The sequence below is a fragment of the Gekko japonicus genome, unplaced genomic scaffold (assembly GCF_001447785.1).
Source record: "Gekko japonicus isolate JY-2015 unplaced genomic scaffold, Gekko_japonicus_V1.1 scaffold15, whole genome shotgun sequence".
Taxonomy (NCBI): Eukaryota; Metazoa; Chordata; class Lepidosauria; order Squamata; family Gekkonidae; genus Gekko; species Gekko japonicus.
The window spans coordinates 3836384-3863302 of record NW_015165830.1 but is presented as its reverse complement, the minus strand read 5'-3'; the positions used below and the strand labels follow the sequence as shown (position 1 = coordinate 3863302).

The 26919-nt window shown below is 43.3% G+C and overlaps 1 protein-coding gene across 1 annotated transcript in view; it reads right to left on the bottom strand.

Moving 5' to 3' along the window:
* The window catches only part of ABCC3 (ATP binding cassette subfamily C member 3), a 142443-nt gene that overhangs the window by 68132 nt on the left and 47392 nt on the right, over positions 1–26919 (bottom strand). The window contains exons 2-6 of the mRNA XM_015410727.1: positions 16353–16529; positions 10549–10674; positions 7777–7914; positions 6202–6327; positions 2613–2674 (exon numbers count right to left, since the gene is read on the bottom strand). Of these exons, the coding sequence (XP_015266213.1) occupies positions 2613–2674; positions 6202–6327; positions 7777–7914; positions 10549–10674; positions 16353–16529 (629 nt within the window). The remainder of the gene's footprint in view (positions 1–2612; positions 2675–6201; positions 6328–7776; positions 7915–10548; positions 10675–16352; positions 16530–26919) is intronic.

The following is a 26919-nucleotide window of genomic DNA, read 5'->3' as shown; positions in this document are numbered from 1 at the left end:
CACTGACGTCAATGCAACTGCTGCTGTCGGTGATGTTGAATTACTCCCTGTTCCCCTTCTACCCTCCCATAGCAACCTGAACGAACATGGGAGCTGACCACAAGTGCTACATCCTAACCCATCTCTCTTTATCTAGCGGAACTGGGGCAAAATGATTTACTTCCTAGCCTGAAATTTGCATTTTGAATCCTTAAGAGAAAAACTACCCAAGCATTAGCAACTCTTTGTGTGGACTTCTCTGGATATTAAATATTTTCCTTGAGGCACTGTTTTTAATCAGAGGGCTGCTTTCTTCTGGAAAAGAAGCCGGCTAAGCCTCCTGTTGCTGAGTGGAAAGCTCTCTATTCCATTTCTAGGAGTGAACATCTGGGGGCCAATATGGTTAGGACATGGGAGAAATTCCTGTGCAGCAGCCATGAATCAAACCTTGGAGCAAGTTATTATTTATTACTATTATATTCATACAAGACAGGGACCCGCGATACTCGCAGGGGGGGGGGAGAAGAGCTCCATCTCCTCCATCCCCCCCCCGCTCCATCTCCCCGAGAAGGCGGCGGCGGCGGCAAGGCCGGTCCTCCCCCCCCGGCTCCGAGGCGGAGAGGCCGGTCCTCCCCCCCCTTTGCCGGGCTCGGCGGCAGCGTTGGTGAGGCCGGTCCTCCCCCCGCCTGCCTGCCCGGCTCCAAGGAGGAGGCGGCGGCGGCAAGGTCAGCTACAGAGCGTTCCATGCGCATGCGCACGGAGCGCTCTTGCACTTTCGGGGGGATTTAAACATCCCCCCGAAAATTTTTTCTACTTTTAGCATTTTTGTGCACACGTGGGGACTGGCCCACGTGTGCACAAACCTCCCCCTCCCCCCCAAGGGCCCCCGGAGCGCTGATTTAGCGATCCGCACTCCGGGGGCAACTTGGCTATTAGATATATAGATTGCATGTTTCCTCCAAAGAGTTTAAGATAGCATACATGACTTCTGCATTATATCTCTGTCCCTACATAAAAGAAGAAGGAAAGAATGGCCTTCTTAAAAAACAGGGTCAAAGCGCTTTGGGCTCATTGTAAGCCCCAGCTAATAGGTGCCTGTGACATAAGCTCAACTGTGATCTTTGCAACACTGCTGTGTTTGCAGATGTAAAGGGGGCACTTTCCCAGTAACACAAGATTGCAATTGAGACAGCTGTAATTTTTCTGGAATGGCAACTACCTCCCAATCCCCCCACCTTATCTAGAAAGGGGCTAAAAAAAGAAGCAGCGTCAATACCAGAAACTAATTTGGCAATTTTAGAAAGTACTTCCACTGAGCCCTTATAACTGTAAATTTGATTTCCCCCCTCATAATAAAATAGCCACGTTGACACAATGCTTCTCTGGGGTAAGGGAATTTATCATTTTTATTTGTGTGCTTAAGGCTGGCACAATTGCGCTTTTTCATACCACACCCAAGACTCATGTTTCTTTCCTTGCTGCACAGCACTGATAATAAAAACCCCTGTAAAATATGGCTTCAATGGGAAATGAAACCTGAATCTTAAATGCCCATTCATACACCAGCGTGCACGTTATTCACAGTGCAGACCATTATTTGAACGCTTCCGATTAAGCACACAATATCACATTTATAACTTAGTTACTCTCTCTTGCATTTTCTGTACTACAGTTTTTAAAGGCAGTTTATACTTTGTCCCACCACTAACACAAGTGTATATCGATCATATCTATTTTTACTCAAAAGGAAATCCAACTAATTTCCATGAGTTTTTCTTCCATGTAAGCATGCCTTAATCTTTTTCTATATTTTACCTCAACTGGCACACAGTATTTTGAGGGAGAGGGTTGAGAGAGAGAATGAATGCCACAAAGAGTTGTTGTATTGACAGGAATGTAGCTGAGCAACCAAGACCACAAGGGAATCCTTATGCTAGCAGAATTGTGATATTATTTTAATCAACAATACAGAGGTTAATTAATATAATATTGTCTACTCTGACTGGTCGAAGCTCTCCAGGATCTCAGGTAAAGCAGGATGTTTCCAACACCTGCTACTTGACACCTAGTCTACACATGCCACAGATTCAGGTGGTAGGGTATCACTTCACACTGCAGGTGAAAAAATCACATTAATTTTTAAAAATCCCTGCAAATAAAAAAATAGCACATAAAGGACACACATCATATCCTACTCTTTTGCCTGCTGTGTTGGTTTTCCACTTACAGGGAATTATGATTTATGAGGAACTTTGAGAAATGTGATTCTCCCCACCTACAGTATGAGGAGGTACAGTCCATCCCACCAGTTCAGTTCTCTGCTACCTCCTTACCACTTCACATGAGTTGACAGGCCCTGAGATTTTTTAACTGGAGGCGCCATGGACTGAACTCGGGATCTTTACCTTGCATTCCACCAGGCTACTGCTTCTGCCCTCCAAAAAGCCTATTTTGACTGACAGCAGCTCTCCGGGATTATAGGCAGAGAAAGCTCTTTCCCCCCAAATCTGCTACCTGAGATCATTTTATCTCTCGAGGACTGAATCTTGAACCTACTGCCTTCAAAGCATGAGTTTTGCTATTCAGCCACAAGGTCACACACACAAAAACAATCCTTAGAAGAACATACTTACCCAGTGAACCACCAAAACGTCAGCTTTGAAAGAAAGCTGGAATTTAACTCTGGACAAGGATTCTATAATAAGAGTTGGATAAAAATTAGTTTTTAATCAAAGGGGCTTTTTTTTTTTTTTGCAAATGTTGTTTTGAAAGACCACCATCCACCTGACATCATTTGGAGGGTATGGTTAGGAATGTATATATTAAATTAAGATGTACCCAACACTTCATTCTCTAGAGATGTTGGACTCCCTGCCCGCCTTGCCCTCAACAAATTCTGTTAATGGCAGACAAGAAGCAAGGAGAGGAAGTCCATTATGGAAGGGTAATAGAAGGCCTCTCTATTCTTGTTGCTAGCATAATTCACTAATATAAGGAAAGGAAAGGTTCTGCTTAGTGCTTCCCTTGTCTCTTTCTAGGTCAGGGGAGTGGGAGATGTCCTAATACATCAGTTTTTCCATGTGACCATCTAGCAATCAGCACACAAAGAGGAACTACATGTGTCAACATCTGGTGATTTTCTATGCTTTGTTCCCAGATTTAACACTGAACTGCTAGGTTTTCATATGGAATAAGTTGCATCACATCCAAGAAATACATGTGAATAGCCTGGAAAGAAGTCTTCTGCTGTTCCTTTCCCAGCCATTATTTCAGCTGTCATCCTTCAACTGAAGCCCCACCCAGATTTTGGGATGAATTTGGCATCAATGTCTTACTGTCCCCCTTTCACTTCAGCTTCACACTTCCCTCTCACACAGAGCACAATGAAAGAACCCTGGTTCAAAACTGGTTACTGAGATGTACAAATAGAGGCACCTGGCTTAAGTGGAGTTAGTTCATCATCAGAATTCTAAACCAGAGTTGAATCCAAGTTTAGAATCCCAGTTTGCAGGAAGAGAACTAGTTAGTTAGGTAACACACCTGCATTCATATGTCACAGATCACCAGAGTTAGTTTTAAACCAGGATTCCTTCACTTTGTTCTATGCAAGAAGGTAGGGAATCAGGGGAGGCAGGTGTGAGAGCCCAACAACAAACTGAGTTTGTGCACAGTCAGGCTTAATATGATCTTTGAATGTCTTATCTATCTATAAATCTATCTATAAATCTGTATCTAATTCTCAGTGTGGTCAGATCTGTGGAAATATAAATCTAGAGCCTGGAGCCAAGAATGAAGACAGATCTTTCAACAAACTTATGAAAAGCCCCAGAATTGCAGAAAAATCTGAAATCTAAAAAAAACAAAAAAACCCAAACCACTGGGGGATTAACAGCACCCAAATAATAGAAGAGTGCCTGTAGCTTTAAGAAATTAATGGCCTGTGGCCATTGCTAGACAACCACGACAGTACTGCTAGTTGAAGCCTTGTTTTATGTCAATAAAAGGCAGGGGGAGGGGGAAGGGACATTTTCAAGGCTGTTGAGGCCTTTGAGGGGGAATCAAGGCTAAACCAAACAGCAATCTCTGGACTACAATACCATGACTCACTCTGGCCTGGCTGCTCCCTACTGTTCTGTGCAGCAACCCCATGAAATCCAGAGTGGTGTAATGGTTAGAGTTTCAGACTAGGATTTGGGAGACCCAGGTAGAGATGTGCATTTGGATAGATCTGGTCCAACTATATATCTCCGGTCTCTGGATGGTATCCAGGATTTTTATTTTTTTTTTGAGTGTGTGTGTTTCTGTGTCTTCCTGGGGATTGGTATGTTTGCCAGGTTGGTTTCTGTCCTTTGAAATTGGTTTTGTTGGTATTGCAATATATGTTCTTTGCTTAAATTACTTTGTATTGGGGTTGATGTTTGTAGTACATTCTTGGGTTTGACATTGCCTATGATTCTTGGGTTTGACATTGTTTCAGATTCTTTGATTTTGCAATTGTTGGGCTTGCAACAGCATTCCTAGTCTGTTTGGCTTGGAAGATTCTCTAGTTTGACACTGGGTTGGATTCTCAGGTTGTACATTTGTTGTGTTAGGCTCGTCACACTGTCCCACACTTCTGCCAGGAATCCCCGGTTCTGCATTGGCTCTTTGGGCTTGTTTGTTCTGTCTGCTTTGAGAGGCTTCTGACTAGGTGTTGTTTTGGTTGCTCTTGTGTCTTTGGTTACTCTTTGCCCTGGAGAAAACATGGAATTCTCCCCCCATTGGAAACAATGGAAGATGGCAGGAGTCACCTTGGTCAGGCTCCCACAGAGCTGGACCTCTTAGTCCAATTCACTTAGAACTTGGAGGTTGTTTGCAGGATGGGCATCTGCAGCTCTGCTGCAATTTTGGTGCACTTTGCTAAAAAAACAGCCCACCAAAAAGATTCCCCACAGGGAATAATAAAGCCAAATAACATTGGAATCCCAAAATAAACCTGGATCCAAATACCAAACCAGTATTTGGAACCTGGATAACTGGGAATTCTGATATTTTCCAGCTCACTGCTATCTAGATTTGAAAAATACTAATTTTTTTTCAAGGCACACATCCCTAGACCCAGGTTCAAATTCCTACTCTGCCACAGAACCTTGCTAGGTGAACTTGAGCCAGTCACACACACACCTAGCCTACCTCACAGGATTGTTGTGAAGATAAAATGGAAGGTAATGATATAAGTTGCCTTGGGGAAGTTGCAGGGTATGATGTGAATAGATAATAAATAATGAAGTAAATGAATAATAAATATAGACAGAGTTAGGTCAGTTGGTGGGTGGGAAGAAGAGAAGGAAGCAGGGAAAGGTAAGGATAGGGGGCTATCCACCAGGCCCATAGATCTGGGAAAGAGGAAAAATAGTATGGGGAGGGGAATACAGGGGAAAGTGATGTACTCCCTGCCAGTCCTTGCAGGTTCCTCAACATGCAACTGAGCCTGGAAGCTGCACAACTTAATCATAGTTTTCCCAGATAGAGACTGCCAGCAAAAGGGAAGGAGGGAAAGCTGAGGAAAGTGGAAGCAGATAAAGGTAGGTTGCCTAGTAGAAAGGAAGAAGGCAGGAAAAAGAGAGAGGCTATTGAAGCTTTCAGGGAAGGAAAAGAGCAAATAGAGTGGGAAGAGAAAATGATTCCCCCCCCCCAAGTCCTTGAGGGAACCCTGCTTTGTTATTTCTGTTATGGTGAATTGCCCTGAATATCTCAGTTATGGTCTAAAAGTGTCCCAAACAAATAAGTAATGGCCAATTCAGAATCCCCAGATCCAGCTACTTCATGATTCTGTCTCAAATGTCTCCTTCTTTTTCAAAAAAAACATTGCAAGGCACTTCATTTCTTTGTAATGCGGTATAGCCCTGGTCAGCAATGTGTTTTACAGGACAGCCATCTTGAGGAGGAGATGGAGGGTTGGGAGGGGGGGTCTTCCACAAAGCAACTCCTGGTATCACAGCTTCCTCATCCTTTTCTTGTATCTGGGTTGATAAGGGGGGGCAGTTAGTGCTCCGGGGAAGGGTGCTTGGATTTGGCAGTAAGATTTTCAGTTGCTGATTTCTAGCATACATCCTGCTTTGCAATAACACCCAGAAGTGCAGCCATAATTCAGGACACTACTACAGTGGGGTTTGCACCAGTTATTCCCAGTGTGTTCTGAGATCACAAAGAACTATACAAATTAGTCGCTGTAATACTTACAGGGTCTGAATTAACTGGAGAGAAAAATGGAGGCTTTTCTTTAAGACATGAAAGGATCAACTCAATGAGGATGAGTGCAAAGTAGATATAAAATGTGGTGAACCTGAATCTGTCTTCCGTATTGTCCTAGGAAGAAAAATCAATTAGAGCCAATAAACAAGAGAATGATTTCACTAAAGGGGCAGGGAAGGTTAATGAGGCCAATGACAACGGGGGTTAAATTACAAACCGATATAATGTCTAGCTATATACTTACATACTTCCCCTCCCCCTGACTTCCATCATGCCCTTCCAGCCTAATATGTATCCCTGGACAAAGATCAACGATTACAGGGCTCCTTACAACAATGACAAGGGTAAAGATAGCTAGAATAAGCACCTATCTATAATAGCAAAGTGTGGTGGTCTGCCCATGTAGGTCAACAAATTCACAGTGGGACCATGCAGGACCAGTTATGAACATCTTTTTATTTTTAAAAATAGGGGTTTACCCAGGATAAGAAGGGTGGAAGAAACAGAGCAATTGTAAGGTTGTGTAAGGGGAAAGAAATGGGGCAAACAAGAGGGGGAAGCAATGAGATGAGAAGGTGAGTAGCATGTGTGTGTGTGGGGGGGGGGACAGAAGTAGAACAAGAGAGGAGGAAGCAAGGAGAGGATTGGATTTCCCTTCCCCTGCGAAGCCTCATGAGTCCCCTGCTTGTAGAATACTATTCTACAGAATGTTCAATATTTAGATGAATATTCAAGAAGAGATTCATAACAGTTACAAAGGGTACTATGTGGTATGTTTTGACTGGGTGCCTTAGTAATGGAATTAATAAAGGGAATTTTTTTCCTCTTTCAGAGGGAGCACAGACATTCAGGGCTTTTCCTGCTCATATACAACGGATTCCAGCTCTCCAGGAATATGGGACAAATAAGCACCGGCCTAAACAGGGATCTGTTCCTGCCAAGCTAGCAGTTTGAAAGCAAGACACTGCAAGTAGATAAATAAGTACCACTTCAGTGGGAAGGTAACAGCGTTCTGTGCGCCTTGGTGTTTAGTCACCCCGGCCACATGACCACGGAAACGTCTTTGGACAGCGCTGGCTCTTCGGCTTTGAAACGGAGATGAGCACCGCAACCCTAGAGTCGGATTCAACTGGCTTTCGAGCAAGGGAACCTTTACCTTTACCTTTAAACAGGGATCTAGCCACCGACCAAATTGGTGGAAATTAATCTCTAATGCAGAGGTATGCTCTCATCAAGACTTACATTTTGACTAAAACTTGATCTTCTTTCATACCCATGCCTTTACCAAGAAGTTATGAAAACTACCACCTCCCTCTTTCTCTAACTTAAATTTTTCTCCAAGCCCCACACAACTTCTTTCTTTCTTCCTATTGAAAAGCGGAACTCCTCATTAGCTTGCCCCGATCTTTACTTAGCATCACTCCATGCTTCACCCACATTTGATGTTGTTGGGGAGTAGGACAGCTGCAGCTTAGCCCAGCCTACTCCTACTCCTACTCTACCCCACTCACTCCCAGCACATCTTTTCCCCATACAGCTGCAAATACACACACAACTAATTACCTGAGTTGAAGAATTAATGATTTTGGAGCGCAAAGGGCCCAAGGCACACAAGAAACACACAAACCAGAAGATGATGAGAAACCCCGAGGACTGGACTCCGTGAAGCCTCTCATATTGGATGAGCAACATGGCCAACAGCTGCAGAGAGAGTAAATGTAGAACACATGGAAAATAGCTGAGAATACATGCTTTCTGGCCCCCAAGCTCATTTAAAAGCCTGAGCCATTTCATTCCTATTCACTATTTTTTTTTGGGGGGGGGGTGCTTCCAGTAATATTTTTTCCCTTCCCGCCTCAGTGCCAGGCAACAGTGCATTTATACAAATTAATACATGCAAATGACAAAATAGTTCTCCCTCCATGCCCTGTGGAACTGTAGTCTGACTCAAGACCTCCCATATTTTTGTTTTCCAATTGCTTCTTATTATGCATACACTCTAGACTTTTTGCAGTTTACTGAAAGTATTACTGGCTTTCTTGCCATAAGGCCCACTGAACTCAAAGGAAACACACCATGCAAATACAAATTTCTTCAAAACCAAGTGCTTAAAACATGCACAGGAATAGACATGGATAACTGGAGTGAAACATCCTTTAAAAATTCAACAGCTTCTCATTCCTACCCAAAAGCTGAAATCTTAATCTGTTTATAAATATTTACATTTTAAAAAGACATAGCCAGGACCCACTATTTCCTGCAGCATTTGGCTGCTATTTAAAAGCTACAGATGCTGCACAATCCATGCAAGCAAATATCTGCAGAACATCAGCCAGGAAGATTCAACAGCAAATGCAGACACATCAAGGAATGAGGCCAGCTATAATAGGACAACCAGACAAGGAACAGCAGAGCAGCTTGCAACTCACCTCCCCTACTATAGGGGTCCCCAATGGGGAATCTCTGAGCAACATGGTGCCCACTGACACCTTTCCTTGCACCTACAGTGTTTTTTAGAAAGTGGGTGGGACCAGGTGGGGCTTCCAATTAGCTGTGCAGATTATTTAAAAGTTGCTTCAGCAGCAGCTGCAACCAGTATATTGGTTTTATTCTTTCACACTCTTCTTCCCCAGTATATTTTTAAAAACTTAACTCCTTTTGTCCTCTGCATGGAGGCTCCCCTATGTGTGTGTGGCTTTGCCTCCTGGGGTATCCATTTTGTGGTTGTACTAGGGATGGGCATGAACTGGGAAAATGGAGATTCATCCCGTTTTGTGGTTTGTAAGGTTCCACGAACCATAACAAACCTCCCCTGGTTCACAAACTGGTTTAGTTCGTGAGGTTTCTGGGTCTTCCTTCCCTCCTTCTGCTGGCAGTGGCTCCCCGAGGCCAGAGGAATGGATGGGGGGGAGAGACCTTGCAAAAGTAATTTAAAGCCATTTTGCAAGCCATTTCAGTGGTCCCTTTCACTCCCCCTCCAAGCGGGAGTGGGGAGTGAGAGGGATCACTGAAATGGCATGGATCCATTTTAGCCTGTTAGGCTGAAATGGATGCAAGCCATTTCAGCAATCCCTTCCCCCCCCCCCCCCCCCCCAAGGGGAGGGGGGGCGAAGGGTTGGCTGAAATGGCTTGCAAAAGCCATTTAAAGGGAACATTCCCTTTAAATAGCTTTTGCAAGTCATTTCAGTGATCGCTTTCGCTCCTCCCTTGCTTCCAAGTGGGAGGGGGGAGTGAGAGGGATAATTGAAATCACTTCCAACTGTGAAGACATTTAAATGCATTCCCAGTTCACTTGCTGAGTTGTGCCACCATGGCAGCACAACTCAGCGAATCCACTGACAACGCATTTAAATGCCTTCTCAGTTCACTTGTGAGTTGTGCTGCAGTGGTGGCAGCGCAGCTTGCAAAAGCCATTGAAATGGATCCATTTAAAAGGTTTTTGCAAGCCAACACAAACCACACAAACCCACCTGGAAGGTTCGTAGGGCTCATCTACAGCTCAAATATCAGTTTGACAGCTGAGGATCTAGATTCAGCTCAGATCAGTTAGATCAATTGATTGATCATTCTGATTGGTCATTCAATTAGCAAAGTGACAGATGGACTAGCATATAGGGCAAGAGTGAAGAAGCCACAACCAAAGAATAACACATGATGATGACACCTCATGAAGAAGGCATCAGAAAGAGTATGTGAAGCTGGAGGAGGGAGCTTCATACTCTTCAGGACTTCCAGTCTTGTATCATTGCTGCTGGGAAGACTACTACTCAAGACATCTGCTTTGGAGTTGTAAGCTGTTCAGGATCTGTGTCTACAGGCTAGTTAGGTTTATTGTTTTTGTCTTTGTTTCATTGTACACTCCGTTCTTCTACTTGTGTGTTTTATGTATGTTTATCTTTTGTAAATAAATTTCTAAATTCTGTTTTTAATCACTGGAGTAAGTTACTGGTCCAGAACCCTGGGTCTTTCCAGTGCTAAACTTATGCTACCAAAAAGACATTTTTCCAATTGGACATACCTAAATTCCTTTTATTTCCTATCACTTTGGCCAATAGACATGGGGGGGGGGGGAAGACCCTGATGTTGTGACACCCCCACTCTACTATTTCCTCTATATCATACCTGAGCATTTGAAGCAGTTCTCTTGCCCAATCACCCAGTCCTTCTTAATTGGATAATGAAGACCACAAATTAGTTATCCTCAATCCAATTAATTCCCTCTGCGCTCTCTACTAGGTTTCCAAAAGGCTGTAATGCTTGGTATCATCTTCATGTCATTGTCTTTATCATCAACACTGTCCCATGTAATTAGAATCAACAGAAATCCATACCAACCATTGTGATGCCAACAAGTAAGGGTGTTACAAAATACACAGGTGGTGGGGTCCTGCTTTGAACGATTCCATGGAAGGAGTAGAAGAGATTGGCCCAGCAGACACACCAGAGTGCAAAAGCAAAGAACTTTAAAAAGAAAGAGAGAATCAGTGAATTTCTGTGTTGAGAACATGTTCAACAAACAGTTATATTTCAGCATGCTCTTAAAGCATTCTTGCAAATAATCCATAAAAGATACTCATCTGGCTCTCTCATATACCTATTTATTATGTTGTGCTGGAGAAGACTCTTGAGAGTCCCTTGGACTGCAAGAAGATCAAATCAGTCAATCCTAAAAGAAATCAACCCTGACTGTTCCCTGGAAGGCCAGATAATGAAACTGAAGCTCAAATACTTTGGCCACCAAATGAGAAGGGAGCACTCACTGGAGAAGACCCTGATGCTGGGAAAGATTGAAGGTCAAAGAAGATGGGGACGGCAAAGGATGAGATGGTTAGACAGTGTCATAGATGCAACGAACATGAAGTTGAACAAACTTCAGAGGACGGCAGAAGACCGGAAGGCCTGGCGTGATCTGGTTCATGGGGTCGCGAAGAGTCAGACTCGACTGTGCGACTGAACAACAAAATTAACTTCCAGCGGGGACCCCTCCTCTCTTCCAGTTTACAAAACTTTTTTTCTGCTTAGTCACCAAGAGACAATTCTTACTCATTACAGGGCTACCAGGCAAGCAGCTATTTACAGGCATGTCTTAATGTAACAGGATCCTTTGCAGAGATTGCTCCATGTAAATTTCGAGACATGGGAGCAATGACTAGGAGCATATGCCTATAATGAAAAATTATAATTCAGGAAGAAGCGCAGAATCTGATAAATTTTAGTTTATTTATTCATTTATTTATTGTCAAATTTATACCTCGCCCTCCCCGCAAAGCAGGCTCAGATTAAGGGCACACAACCTGACTTGTGGGAAGGCCATTCATGCTGCAGAGAAGGCTGAATTCATGGTCAATGCAAGTAAGGCAAGTCCTGACATTTCTTGTCCTTGTTTTATGCTCACAAAAGCTGGGTCTGGCTGATGACTTTAGGCATGACCTAACCAACATTAAACACTATTAAATTTCATGTTCCAATTCATTTCAACTAAAGAGTTAAGCACAAGGAGGAGTCCACAGCTGAGGGAACAGCCCAAAGCTCAAGGGTAGAGCACGTTTTTGCATGCATAAAGCAGCACCTTCAGATAAAAAGATCTCAAGCAATACACTCTCTGCTCGAGACCTTGAAAATTTGCAGAGCAGACAAGGCTAGAAGGACCAATGGTATGACTCACAGACAATATGCATATGTTCCACCTTGTCTCACAGTGGTGGATCAGCATTGTGCCTGCCCAACCTATCTTGGCATGTCCATTCTATGAATGATTTGTGCATTGGAGCCAACACTGCACATGGGCCCACATATATAATGCCCAGCACCCATAAGCCTCATTGACACAGTCTGTATACAAATTGCTTGAATGAGGTTCTGTGGTGTTAAACTTTTTGCAGACCGCTCTGTGTATCTGTGGTGTCTTAAGTAAAGATGGTTTAAAGGCAAAGCAGTAGGACACAGAGCAAGTGTTCATTCCAATGCACAAACTGCAGTTGGGGATGGGGTTGGGTGTGCTGAGGGGGGAATGAGGTAGCACAATTCCAATCTAACTCCATGCAGTAGGTCTGAACATCTGCATGCAACTTCTGTATGGGCACCTAACCCTCTGCTCAAACACCTCTTCCACAGAATCGATATGGTTTTGCAAAGTGCCTAGTTTTATGTGCTTCATGTCCTTCGGAGATTGCTAAAGGGATTCATGAAACCTTGAAATGAGCTGACAGCTGAAAGACCTGTTTCAATATGGGATGCAATCAAGCTCATTTAAAAATCCATGGAGATTAAGCCACTGACTTCAACAGAAGGTGGACTGCATCCATGGCCTACTAGACTAGCCAATTAATACATCTAAATTACTGCAGCAAAGGACGGCAATAAAGTTCTTTTAGTCAATTGACTGCCCTTTTCCTTCATGAAATTCGAAAGTAAATGAATGAAATTGTTTCTAAAAAGCCCTCTTCCAGAGGAGCAGCTGGGTTAATTGCTTAGCAATTTAAGATGCCACACACTGTTTATGCTAACAGGTTTACTGTGGTATAAACTTTCATGGCCCATTTCAGCAGAGGCATGAAGTATACATGCACCAGCTGAGGATACATCACACATACAAACAGTACATGGGTAAAGAGAAAACATTCTAAACAAGAGACCATAAAATGCAAGAGATCCCACCTGAGACATTGCTGTGCAATGCTCAAGGGTATCTCAGTTATAGTTACTCAGTACAGGAGACTTCTTCAAGTCAGTCCCTCCTTTGGTTTTGCTTGACTAAGAGAGCAATCTCGCTCTATTAATTTGCTTCATTTATTGCTTCATTGCTCTTTTCTCATTGAGATTCAGGGTGGATTAGAGCCATGCAACATGGACCAGTACAATATATACAAAAGACAATGCAATAAAACTGGGTAATACAATTAAAGAACAATGAAGTAATAGTAGTATAATTGCAGGTCTACTCAGAATCCTACTCAGGTCTATTCAGTGGGGCTTACTCCCAGGAAAGTGTTCTGAGGATTGCACCATAAATAGCCCAATGAAATCATAGTGTTGGTACACTGATCCATTAATTGGTCAAATGTTGTCAATTAACTACCTATTATTTGACAACAGTCCAATGTGGTCAAATATTTTCCTGAAGCCAAGAATGCCTCTTTGTAGTTGGCAGCTTATCGTTTTAATTTTATTAGAGCGTCACTTCTTAGCAATGGTGGAAATGAGGGCGGCTTGCCTCCTACCATAAAGCAGGCAGGGGGGAAACCAGGCAGCATGGAAAAGCTTCTACTGGCCCCCTGCTGTATTATTATTACTATTATTGATTGATTTGATCTGTTAATCGCCCTGTCCCTGCTTGGGCGATTAACAGAGCCATAAAACAAATATATAAAACATTAAAATTCCAATCATAACAAAATTAAAATAAGAAAGTTAAAAAATGACCAGGTGAAAAAGAAGTCCAAGATGGCATCCCTAGAAATTACATCCCGATTCTGGACTGCCTGGCCATTGCCTGGGCAGGGGAAGAGGAAGCACAAGAACAGAAATTAGGGGGGAGGGAGAAAGGGAGAGGGTGCCAGCCACAATAGAAAACCTTTGCTGTCCTCAACCAAAAGCCTGGAGGAACATCTCTGCCTAGTGAAGGGCCAATATTAAAAACCTAGTTAAAACTTGTAATATACAAAAACACAGAGAATATTGAGGTACACATATTTCAATAAGATAATCAATAAGTTAATATTGGACCAGGAAGAGGAAGTTATGTGTACCTCAATATTCTCTGACCTCTGAAGAAGGCCCCAATAGGGCAGAAACGCGTCAGGTCATGTGTATTGGCCCTTGTGTTTAGGCTATACTTTTTTACAAGGCTTTCATTGGGCCCTTTTATATGTTTTTAACTGTCTTTCTAATAAATATTTGTATTTTTGTATATTATACAAAATAATAAATACTTGTATTTTTGTATATTATAAGTTTCAACTAGGTTTTTAATATTGGCCCTTCACTAGACTTTCTTCTCAACCTTTTGATTCTTGATTCCAGTTTTTGGGTCAGGTTTGTTTTCCCCTCCCTGTGTCTTACTAGCTGGGTGGCCATCCAGTAACAGATACAGCTGGGTGTCATTAGCATACTGGTAACACCCAAGCCTGAAACGCTGCACCAGCTGGGTGAGGGGGTGCATATAGATGTCAAATAACATCAGGGAGAGGAGTGCCCCCTGAGGAACCCCACATAGTAAGACATATCCTCTCTCTCCCAGTGTCACCCTCTGTCCCTGACCATGGAGAAATGAGGAAAACCCTTGAAGGGCCACCCTACGGACTCCGACGTCAGCAAGGCAGAGAATCAGAAGATCGTGATCAACTGTGTCAAACATAGTTGTGAGGTCACGCAATAACAGCAGTGCCAACCTGCCTCAATCTAGCTGTCTATGGAGACTGTCCGTCAGGGCAACCGACACAGTCTCCATCCCATGGCCAGGGCGAAAGCTGGACTGGAATGGATCCAATGCCAATGTGTCATCCAGAAAGCCCTGGAGCCACATAGCTACCGCTCTTTCAATTGCCTTGCCCAGAAACGGTAAACTGAAAGCTGGGCAGTAATTGGCGGGATCTGAAGGATGCAAGGACGTTTTTTTTCAAGAATGGTACAACCACGGCCTCGTTAAGACCCTCCGGATATGGTAAGCACCTCCAAACAGGAAAAACTGTTCAGTTGCCTACTCGGCAAAACTCATTATTTAAAAAAAATAGTTGCCATTATTTGGCTTTATTTCTACTTTAATTTTTTTCCCCTTTGGAATACTAGACTGATTCCATTTTTCAGGATATAAAAGTCAAAAGAAAAATAGACGGCTCAGCACATTTATGAAAATTTTACCTAACATTATTAAAAGTTATAATTCATTGCAATTTTTAAAAAGTTGTTTAGGAATAGCAGTTAATGAATTTGCTTTGAAATTAGCACCTGTATCAAACTTGTTGAATATTACAGTTATTTTTGTTGCTCTAGCAATGTTTATGCTTTAAACATCTGACTGACCTTTCTAGATCTATTGAAGTCCATGGGCTTAGAAGAGTATGACTGCTTTGGATGGCACTGTAAATCTTTTTACTCAGTCGCACTGCTAACTCCTGTCTCGCCAAAGCAAAAAGTCCTGCCTGATTCAAGAGCTTCTTTTTTTTTTAAATTAACAACAATGCCATTGACACAGAGCACACTTTTGCAGCGGGCGGCTGAGATTAAAATCCAATTAAAAGTCACGCCCCTAATCATATGACCTATTGTTTCCAACCTGAAAAGGACCTTCAGAGTGGAATCCTGAGTAAACCCCATTGAGTAGACTACAGTAAAATTCTGGCTAGACCAGTTTAGGATTATTCTCTTAGTTGCTAAAACTACTAGACAGATGTACACAACAGGGAAAGGGCAGAGGAGGGAAAAGAGGCCTACCAAAGGGTGGAATAAGTGTGCAGAGCCTGGGGAATGAGACCTATGAAGCCACTGTGGTATAGAGGTTAGGGCATCAGACTAGGATATGGGAGACCTAGGTTCGAATCCCCACTCGTGCAATGGAAGCTCGCTGGGTGACCTTGGGCCAGCCACGTACTCTCAGCCTAACCTACCTCAAAGGTTGTTCTGAAGATAAAATGGAGGAAAGCAAAATGCTGTAAGCCACTATGGGGAGAAAGACAGGGTATAAATGAAATAAATAATTGATCCAGTTACTGTGAAAGATGGAGAAGCTCCCCAATTTCCCCAAGTCTCCCCTGCCACCAGCTTCCTTGCTGAGCCTTTAGCAAGGACGACTCTCGCACATTATGAAAGCTGATCCCTGCTCTTTTGATGCTTAGGAATATTCTTTTCCTAAAGCAAAGCCAAGATTCCCGCAGTTCATGTAAAACTGAAATTCCAGTTCTCAGACTGTGTTAATACTTCCAGGAATTCTTGCAAATAATCACAGCCACACAGATCCATAACCCTTTAAACACAAGGCCTATGATCAGCCTTCTAGCCCTTTCTTCTCATTTGGCACAGAACTTCCCCCTTACTGGCACAGAACTCTTCCCTTATTTGTACCATAATATTTCCAAAGGGAGGCTTGTGTGTCTATTTTCATTAAAATTAGGTGAGAGTCCCAGTGAAACTGCATTTCTTACCGTTTTAAACCTGCTCAGCACAGAGAGAATAATATAGCCTCGTTTGTTGCATTTTAGATACAAGAGGTAAAAAGGTAAGATGACCCAAAGGTATAAACATGGGATCCATGCCAGGACAGTATTCTGGAAACATGGTGTTAGGTCAGGGTTGTCAGTGTACAGCGTAATGTTGGAATCCTGTAGGGGAAAACATGCAAAAGATTAGTGGGCACACTGGCTGTTAAAAGAACTGCTCCAAAGCTCCATCATAAATCAGCAAAGAATCCAGCAGCTTCACATGTTTTTCTAAAGGAAATGCAAGGGCAAACAGTGGAACACATATGGCTCTTTGATCTTTCCCATAATGCAAGAATTTACAGGAGCAAACCACACTGTGCAACGTAATGCAATATACCCATACCTTTCATCCTAACCAGGCCGAAAATGTTTTGCCTTTTCATACCTCAGAGTAAAACTAGGCTCAGGGGAGGAAAGAGCATTCCCAAGCAACTGGTACAGTACTGCTACTTAATAACTACTAATATGAAGTAAACGTAGAGGCAGAGTAGCCTCAAAAATCTCTATGAACATTACAGGTCTTTGGTAAGTAGAGGGCTGAAGACCTAGGCAAATGAACAGTTAATGCTTATGGTACTCAACCTGACTCCACTTCATGAGAAGTTCTCTCTCTGATTTTGCCATGGATTCATATATATTATTTATTTATAAAATTTGTACTACCTGCCTTTCTGCCCCTTTGGGCACACCAAGGTGGCCAAAAGTTAAAATAAGCACTATAAACACACATCATAAAAGCAATTAAAAAACAAAACTAAAATCTATATTTAAAGCTATAGACAAACATAGGGCAGTAAAGCTATAGACAAACATAGGGCAGTAAAGAGTCAGTTGGGTAGAAGCAGCAGAACAAAGTGTGGGTCCACTGGCACCTTTAAGACCAACAAAGTTTAATTCTGGGTATAAACTTTCACGTGCATGCACGTATATGACGAAGTGTGCATGCACACAAAAGCTTATACCCAGAATTAAACTTTGTTGGTCTTAAAAGACCCTCTAGACTCAAACTTTGTTCTATAGGGCAGTAAAGATGGGGATCACTGAGGGAACACCAGATAAAAAAAGAAGTCTTCACCTGCTGGCAGAAGTAAGAGAAGGGGACAAACATCCCTACGGAGTGTGTTCCATAGTTTTGGTGCCATGGCCAAGAAGGCCCTGTATCAGGCTGGCAACCATCTAGTCTTGGAAAGTGGGGGTACCTGAATCAGGGACTCAAAAGATAACCATAGCAGTCTGGTAGAGTAACCGGTCCTTCAGATATGCTGGTCCCAAACCACATAGGGCTTTAAAGGTCAACATCAACATTTGGTCTGGAAACAAATTGGAAGCCATTGTAGATGGACTAAGACTGGAGTGTCCCTATGACCCACTCCAGTCAACAGGCTCATTGTAGCATTCTGTATCAGGTGAAGTTTCCAAATACTTTTCAAGGTCAGTCCCACATAGAGCACATTATACTAATCTAAGCTATATATTACCAGAGCTCGCACCACAGGGGCAGATTTTTCCTGCCCAGAAAAGGTCACAGTTGGCTAATCAGTCAAAGATGGTCACAGGCACTCCTGGCTACAGCTTCCACCTGCTTATCCAGCAGTAGTGCCGGGGTCAGAAGCACCCACCTGTTCCTTCAAGGGGAGGGGAAGCCCATCCAGAACAAGCAATACCTTAAATCCCAGGTCAGAACTTCCGACCACCGGGAGCACTTCCATCTTGCAAGGATGAAGCTTCAGTTTATTAGCCCATATATACCCTAAAACTGCCTCCAAGATTTCTAGATGACACTGGTGTGTGTGTGTGTGCCCGTGCACATGTGCGCACATGTGTGCTTAATGCTAATGGCAGAATCCTAGTAATAGCTCTGCTTAGCTGCTCCTTTATGGTTTCTGTGCATACAGGAAAATGCTGTCCATCCCTGAGCTGGAACTGAGGATATACACCAGTAACTCCCAAACTATATTTATTTATTTATTTAATTTATAAATTCAATTTAAAGCCTGCCCTCCCCGCTGCGCGGGCTCAGGGCGGCGTACAATCAGGCATAAGCCAACATATAAAACATATTTTAAACCATTTAAAATCATTCTACAATATAATGTATTGCTCTGGATGTTCCGAGGTGAACATATGCCAGGTGAAATAAAGTAAACAAACACTCCTGTGCCCATACAGACGAGGCTGTATACTGCATCTCTATATGTTTGGCCATGTCCCCCTCCTGATCAGCCTTCACTGGAGACTAATAATTCTGGTATGCCTCAGCTACAATCCATCAGTATAATCATTCCCGATAGGCAAGTTCAGCCAAATTAACCTCTGAAGAGCCTGCCTACTGAATCCCTGCAGGAGTTACTGCTTTTGGGTAGACATGTCCAAATTAAGTATTACTAATACCTACTTTATGAATGCCTAAATTACTAATTCAAGTATGCCCAAATTAGTAATTCATGCAGCAGTACAGGAGATGCTCCAGGACTGGAAATTCTTACCTCTCACACAAATTCAAAGTATACCTTTTCAGCTCCAGGTACAATGTGCCTGCAATAGTAAAAATGTACCTCAGCTATAGCACATTTTTGGTGCAACCCTGCACTGCCAGGGAGAATGTATGAACAACACATTTGAAATTCTTTTGGGGAGGGTGCAGTATCCTGTCAGGTATGTTCGGTAGGGGTGAGCTTACCCATCCCACTTCATCCTTTAGTCCTGCTTTGTTACCAGCAGACAGGAGACTACAGAAGCTTCAACAACAGATCTCTTTATTGCTTCCAAAGGGAAGAGATGACTTACAAATGGAGAACACTAAATCACATAGACTGTGAGACTGCAACCAAAACCAGGATCTAAGAGAGGCCCCTCCAATACAGACGGGGGGGGGGGGACGGGGAACTAGTTCAAGAAGAAGAGGAGGAGATTGGATTTATACCCCGCCCTTCACTTGGAGTCTCAGAGCAGCTTACAAACTCCTCTCCCTTCCCCTCCCCACAACAGACACCCTATGAGGTAGGTGGGGCTCAGAGACCTCTGACATAAACTGCTCTTTCAGGAACAGCTGTGCCAGAGCTTGTGACTGACCCAAGGTCACATCAGCAGGTGCAAGTGGAGGAGTGGGGAATCAAACCCGGTTCTCCCAGATTAAAGTCCGCACACTTAACCACTACACCAAACTGGCTCTCCAGTTTGAGAGCTCAGTTAAAGGTATACACAGTTTGAGAGCTCAGTTAAAAGTATACACATCCATAGGTCCATCACAGAGGAAAACCACCAGTGGAGAAACACCAGTAAAAGGCTGGTTCAGTTGAGTAACCATGTTGGTTTGCAGCAGAAGAGCAAGATTTGAGTTCAGTAGAACCTTAAAGAACAAGATTCCCAGAGTATAAGCTTTCAAGAGCAAAGCTATCTGATAAAGGGGAATTTAACACTTGAAAGCTTATACCTTGGAAATCTCAAGGGTCTTTGAAGTGCTACTAGAATTGAATCTTGCGCTACCAGTGAAAGGAGTCATATGACCTGCCACTTCTTTGCTCCTAAGTATTCCTTCCCAAAGTAGCTTTTCAGATTTTCAGTTTTTCTTTCCTTTTCTTTTTTTAAAGGGGTGTGTGTGTGCTATTCGGGTATCAGTATGTGAATGTGTATATAAATTATAGTCTGGCTCCAAATGAGTTAAGAGAGAAGCTGTGTACAAGAGACCTTGAAGGGCTCTTGTGGCTGAAAAAAGAAACTGTATCTTACTTCCATGACCTCCAATCAGGGGAAGGTGAAAGAAGCAACAGCAGGGGCAGGCACTGGGTAAGCCTCTTCCTTATCAAGGTAAAAAGGTAAAGGTTCCCTTGCTCGAAAGCCAGTCAAGTCTGACTCTAGGGTTGCGGTGCTCATCTCCATTTCAAAGCCGAAGAGCCAGCGCTTTCCCAAGCCGTTTCCGTGGTCATGTGGCCGGCATGACTAAACACCAAGGCACACGGAACGCTGTTACCTTCCCACCGAAGTGGTACCTATTTATCTACTTGCAATTTCTTGCTTTTGAACTGCTAGTTTGGCAAGAGCTGGAACTAGAGATGGGAGCTCACTCCGTCATGTGGCACACTCAGGTCTCGAACTGCTGAACTACTGACCTTCCACAGCCTGCAGTTCAGCGTCTTAACCACTTGAGCCACCGCAGCTCCTCCTTATCAAGATATGGAATCCTAAATGAAACAAGAGGCACAGGGTGGGTCTGTCCTCTCCCACATTTCTCTGTCATCTTGGGAATTCCTATTTCCCAAATTGTAAGGTGAGAAATATCTCTGCCTTCTTCCGGAAAGTGTAGTAGTAGGGGCAAAATTTTACCCCAACCGGTTTACTTGCATAATATACGGTTCCCTGCATAATTAAGAATGTTTGCATCATCTCTGTCACTGAGGTAATGTTTCCCAGTGTTGCACATGGACTGCTTTCCTTTCTAAAATGTCCCTTCAGCACGTAAGCTGCCTGAAGAACCGTGCATAGTTTGAGACTGAGTGTGCTGTAGCAGTTAGCACATCTGATTAAAGGCCTGCTCAGACATCACACATTCCTAAAGTAGAGTTATCGATAGCTGTAAAAGTCATGCCTGTCTTGATGCCCTCCCCTTTGTCTCTGCATCTTCTCAGCAGGCTCGTCTTGCTGTTTGACTGTTCCCCTGATGATTACTACATTATTATTTATTAAATTTAATTTTTATACCACCCATTTCCTGTGAACGGGGCTCAGGGCGGTGTACAACGATAAACAGAATAGACATATATAAATTAAAACATTAAAATTACAATAAGGCTTCAGTATCAAATTTAATCAGATGGCAATCTAAACGTCCAATTATGCTACCGCCTTGCAGGGGGAGGGCGAGAGTGCCAGCCAGATGGACGCCATTGCTGTCCTCAGCCGAATTCCTGGTGGAACATCTCTGCCATACATGCCCTGTAGAACTGCATCAAGTTCCACATGGCACGGGTGTTACTTGGCAGAGAGTTCCACCAGGTTCAGGCTAGGGCACTAAAAGCCCTGGCCCCAGTCGAGGACAGCCGGATACCTCTCAGGCCAGGGACCACAAGCAATTTCTTATCAGCAGAGCATAATGCCCTTCAGGGGATATACCAGGAGAGGCAGTTCCAAAGATATAGGAGTCCCAGTCCATGAAGGGTCTTAAAGGTAAGCACCAAAACCTTGAACTTGATCCAGTGCTCAACTGGTAACCAGTGCAGCTCACATAACACAGGTCAAATGTGTGCTATTTGTGGGGTCCCCGTAAGGACCTGCGCTGCTGCATTCTGGACCAGCTGAAGTTTTGGGGCTGGTCTCAAGGGCAGGCCCACGAGGAGTGAGTTACAGTAGTCCAGCCTGGAGGTAACCATTGTGTGGATTACTGTAACTAAGTCAGGGCAGGACAGGTAGGGGGCCAGTTGACTGATTTGTGCAGCTGGAAATACACCAGTCTGGCAACATTTGTGATCAGGGCCTCTATTGACAAGGAGGCATCCAGAATCACACCCAAGCTCTTGATAGTTGGTACCAGTGTTCAAGGCACACCATCAAGAGCTGGGAGTTGACCCCCCAATCCTGAATCCTTCCTGCCCAGCCACAGCACCTCTGTTCTAGTAGGATTCAGTCTCTGCTGGCTCTGTTTTAACCATCCCACCATGGCCTCCAATCCCTCAGCAAAAACTGCTGGAACGGTATCTGGCTGCCCGCCCATCAACAGATATAGGTGGGTGTCACCAGCATACTTGTGACCAATGCTCCCTCTAAGCTATGGAGTCTTGTGAGCAAAAATTCTGCTTTGTGAGTGACTGGCATTAAAACTGTGAGCAAGCGATTTGGCTACTGCATAAATTTCGTTTGCTCTGGAGCCATCCTTCCTGCGCTAAGACAAAAGTGTATGAGCCGGAGGCTACAAAACTGTGAGCTAGCTCACACTAACTCGGCTTAGAGGGAACACTGCTCGTGACACCCCAGCCTGAAACTCCGCACCAGTTGGGCAAGGGGGCACATACAGATGTTAAACAACATTGGGGAGAGGATTGCCCGAGCAACATTTGAGTCTGCAGAGCCACAGGATTGCACGACAAAGCATTAACAGCTGGCTTTGCTATGTATTAGTTGATCTATGACTTTGGTCCACAATACATGCATTTTTCAATGGAAACCACATGAAAGCACTGTGCATCATTACTTTTGTTCCATGGGTGTGGCAGGTTAATTTTTAAAAATAATAAATTAGTGATCACTGTTAGCATGCACAAGTACTGTCAGTCACTTGAATAACGCATATAAATGTTTGGATTTTTTAAAAAATGGTGTTCTCAGGATGCAATGGCAAGAAATCTGATATAAACTACACCTTGTGGCCAAATGCCAAAACTCAATTCTACAATTACAGATTCAGGGGAAGATACTGAGCATGTTCCAAATTGAAAAGAAGCCTGGGGTAGCATCATGACAATGGTCTGCACGCTGGACCTCTCCTGCAGATGCACACTGGAGCAGACATGAGAAAAATCTACATGTGGCTGAAAATGATCATGTTACGTATGTGCAATATGAGGCACACATTATTAGGGAAAACACTGGGGAAACATTAAGATTGGGTTAGCATCCCAAGGAGACCCAGGTTTAAATCCTGCTCATGAAGATCCCTGGGTGAGTATATGCCAGTCTTTCTCTTGAAGTTTAACATGCCTCACAGAGTAGCTGTGAGAAAATGAGAGGGAGAACTATATACATTATCCTGAGCTGCTTGGAAGAAAGGCAGGATAAGAAAAAAAAATACAATGCGAGAGTGCAGAAAAAGAACAAAAGTATTTATTATATACTCAGGTGGTCAGCTGTGTTGGTCTGAAGCAGTAGAACAAATTTAGAGTCCAGTGGCACCTTTAAGACCAACAAAGGTTTATTCAAGGTATGAGCTTTCGTTTGCATGCACACTTTTTCAAATACATTGGAAAGGTAGGTAAGGTTCAAACTTATAGACAGGGGCTGAACAGCAAATTAACATGAACATGATGATGTGCAAAGACAAAACTAAAGAACAAGCTAAGGCTATAAGGTCAACAGTTGTAAAGCAATAAATATGTCAAAATAGCAGATAAATGTGTAAAGGTATATTTTCTAATTGTGGGAAGTAAACTGATACTCAGTTCAGCTTCCTGGGAAAGGAGTTTGTAAGCCACTCTGAGACTCCGAGTGAAGGACGGGGTATAAATCCAATCTCTTCTTCTTCTTTGCTATGAACTCTATTTGCCGTGTTTGCTATGAACTCTATATGCTGCTATATATGAACTCTACTGCTGTGTCAACTGCACTGGTTTAACTACCTGTTTCCAGGCCTAATTCAAAGTGCTGGTTATCATCTTTAAAATGCTTCATAGCTATAACCCTCATCTCTCTCAGAGCACATCTCCTGGCATATTCCCATGTGTCAGTTACTCACCTAGGCTTGTCTGTTCAGCCGGAGTAGGGCAGGGGCTTTCTCTGTGGCAGGTCTTTTCATCTAGAATGGCCTGACAAGAGATGGCGTGGAGGGTGCCTTCACATGCCACATTCAGGCAGGTGGGTAAGATGGTTTTATTCCAGAGGGCATTTAGTGGAGGTTAAACTGGTTTGGTAGATTAGGCTGCATTTTTAAATGTGTGTATTGGCTTTTAACAATGCATACTGGGTTTAATTGTGTGTTGTTTTCAATTCCCCACTCCTCCACTTGCACCTGGCTGGATGACCTTGGGCAAGCTGTAGCTCTGAAAATAACTTTTCTAGAAAAAGAGCAGTTACTGTCAGAGCTCTCTCAGCCCCACCTACCTCACAGGGTGTTTGTTGTGGGGAGAGGAAGGGAAAGGAGTTTGGAAGCCGCTCTGAGACTCCTTTGGGTAGTGAAGGGTGGGGTATAAATCCAATCTCTTCTCTTCTTCTTCTTCTCCAAGCCAAGCAAGAGGGTGCTCCCTCCATCTATTTGCTTTCTTTCCACCTTACTTTATTTCTCTCTTTCTCTCCTCCCTCCCCATCTAAAGTTAAATGTGTTTTCCAAGCACCACCACCACTAGCCAGCTGGCTTGGCTCGGAGAAGGCATTTGTCTCTTTAAATCCCTTCTCCAAGCCAAGCCAGCATGGTAGTGAGGGTGTGGGGCTTGGAGAACACATTTAAAGTTAAAAGTGTTCTCCAAACCCTCGCCCCGTGGCCCCGCCCACTGGCTTGGAAATCTCTTTAAATCTTTTCTCCAAATCAAGCTGCCTGGCATGGAACGGTGTGTGTGTGTGTTTGAGAACATATTTAAAGATAAAGTTGCTTTCTTTCCACCGCTCCCTCCCTCCCTCTGTATTTGCTTTCTTTCCACATCTTTCTTTCTTCCCACCTTTCTTCCTTTCTTCCTTCCTCCCTTCCTTTCTTCCACCCCTCCTTCATTTCCTTCCATCCCTCCCTCATCTATTTGCTTTCTTTATTTCTCTCGCTTTCTTTCTTTCTTCCTTCCTCTCCCCCTCCCCCATTTATTTGCTTTCTTTGTTTTGGTTTTTCTCTCTCTCTCCCCCGTCTTTCTTTCCACCTCTTTGATTCTTTCTACCTTTTTCTCTCTTCCTTCCCCCCACCATTTATTTGCTTTCTTTCTCTTCTCTCTCTCTTCCTCCCTTCCCATGTATTTGCTTTCATTATTTCTCTCTCTCTTTCCCCCTCCCTCCCCCATCTATTTGCTTTCTTTCCACCTTTCTCTTTTTTCTGTCTTTTTCCCTTTCTTCCTTTCTATGTCTCTTCCTTCATCCCCCCTTTCCTTCCATCCCTCCCTCATCTATTTGCTTTCTTTATTTCTCTTGCTTTCTTTCTTCCTTCCTCTCCCCTTCCCCATTTATTTGCTTTCTTTGTTTCGGTTTTTCTCTCTCTCTCCCCCGTCTTTCTTTCCACCTCTTTGATTCTTTCTACCTTTTTCTCTCTTCCTTCCCCCCACCATTTATTTGCTTTCTTTCTCTTCTCTCTCTCTTCCTCCCTTCCCATGTATTTGCTTTCATTATTTCTCTCTCTCTTTCCCCCTCCCTCCCCCATCTATTTGCTTTCTTTCCACCTTTCTCTTTTTTCTGTCTTTTTCCTTTTCTTCCTTTCTATGTTTCTTCCTTCATCCCCCCTCCCTCCCCCATCTATTTGCTTTCTTTGTTTCCCTCTCTTTCCACCTCTTTCATTCTTTCTTTCCATCTCTTTCTCTCTTTGACAAATAAATATCATTGGACAAATAAATATTATCAATATCTGTTTTTACCCCTTTGATATTATTTTGGCAGTCTCATTTAATGTTAATAAAAAGCAAATCTGCATATTTTTCAGTAAAAATGCATATGTAATATTTGTTCATTTCTTGCAGCTTGCAAACATCTGATGTTTATTCTATGTAGCTCTTACATTAAGCAACTTTGGCCACATTTGATCTATAGCCTCCCACTCTAGGGAAGGGGACTATATGGTAGCTTAGAAGATTTAGAGCAACAAGCTAGTATCATAAGCACATGGAAACATTTTGTTGCTAAGCCAAAACAAGACAAAGCAACGAATTCAACCCATATAGCTGAACAATCCATATTGTAATTTATCTTATATTCTAATAGCAAAGTCGGGATATCTTTGGATACTTAATTCCAGTGACCGGAGCTGTGAATGGGCAAGACAGATCTTTCTACAAACCTGAAAATGGTCCTAGGTTTGCAGAAAAATATGAAAACAGAAAAAATGTAGCTTTAAACAACTGTAGATTTAAGCAAAAGATTCCTTCAATTGCTGTTGCTAGGCAACCACAGTATTCCAGGGCTGGCTCTGTTACTAAAAGGCAGGGGGATGGGGGAGTGCCCTTTTCAGGCCTATTTTGGGCCTATGGTTCCAACTTCAGGTTGGGAAATTCCTGGGAATTTTGTCGTGGAATCTGAGGAGGGCAGAGGCCTCCGTGGGATATAATGCCATATAGGCCAGTCCACCCTGCAGAGCAGCCATTTTATCCGGGGGGGGGGGACAGATCTCTGTTGTCTGGTGTTCAGTTGTAATTCTGGGATATTTCTAGATCCCACCTGGAGTATGGCAACCTGGCAGCAACCTTTGAGTGATTTGATATTACCTGATTGCATGACTGAATTTGGCCTGGCTTCTTGCTACTGTTCAACAGCACACACCCTATGGAAGTCAGTGTGGTGTAGTGGTTAGAGCTTCAGAGTAGGTTTGAATCCACATCTTGCTGTGGAAGCTGACATGGTGATTTTGGACCAGTCGCATACTTTCAGCCTAACCTACCTCATAGGCTTGTTGTGTGGATAAAAAGGGGAAGAGAATAATGTAAGCTACTTTAGTCCCCACTACGAAGAAAAGTGGGGTATAAATGAAGTAAATAAAGAATAAATATAGCTGAAAATTGGAGGCAGACACAAGTTACACTGGTGAATGGAGAAGGAGAGAATATGGCAGGGAGAGGATATGAGGACTGCCAAGAGGGGGGAAAGAGGTTAGGAAAAATTGGGGGGGGGAGCCTGGAGAGGATGG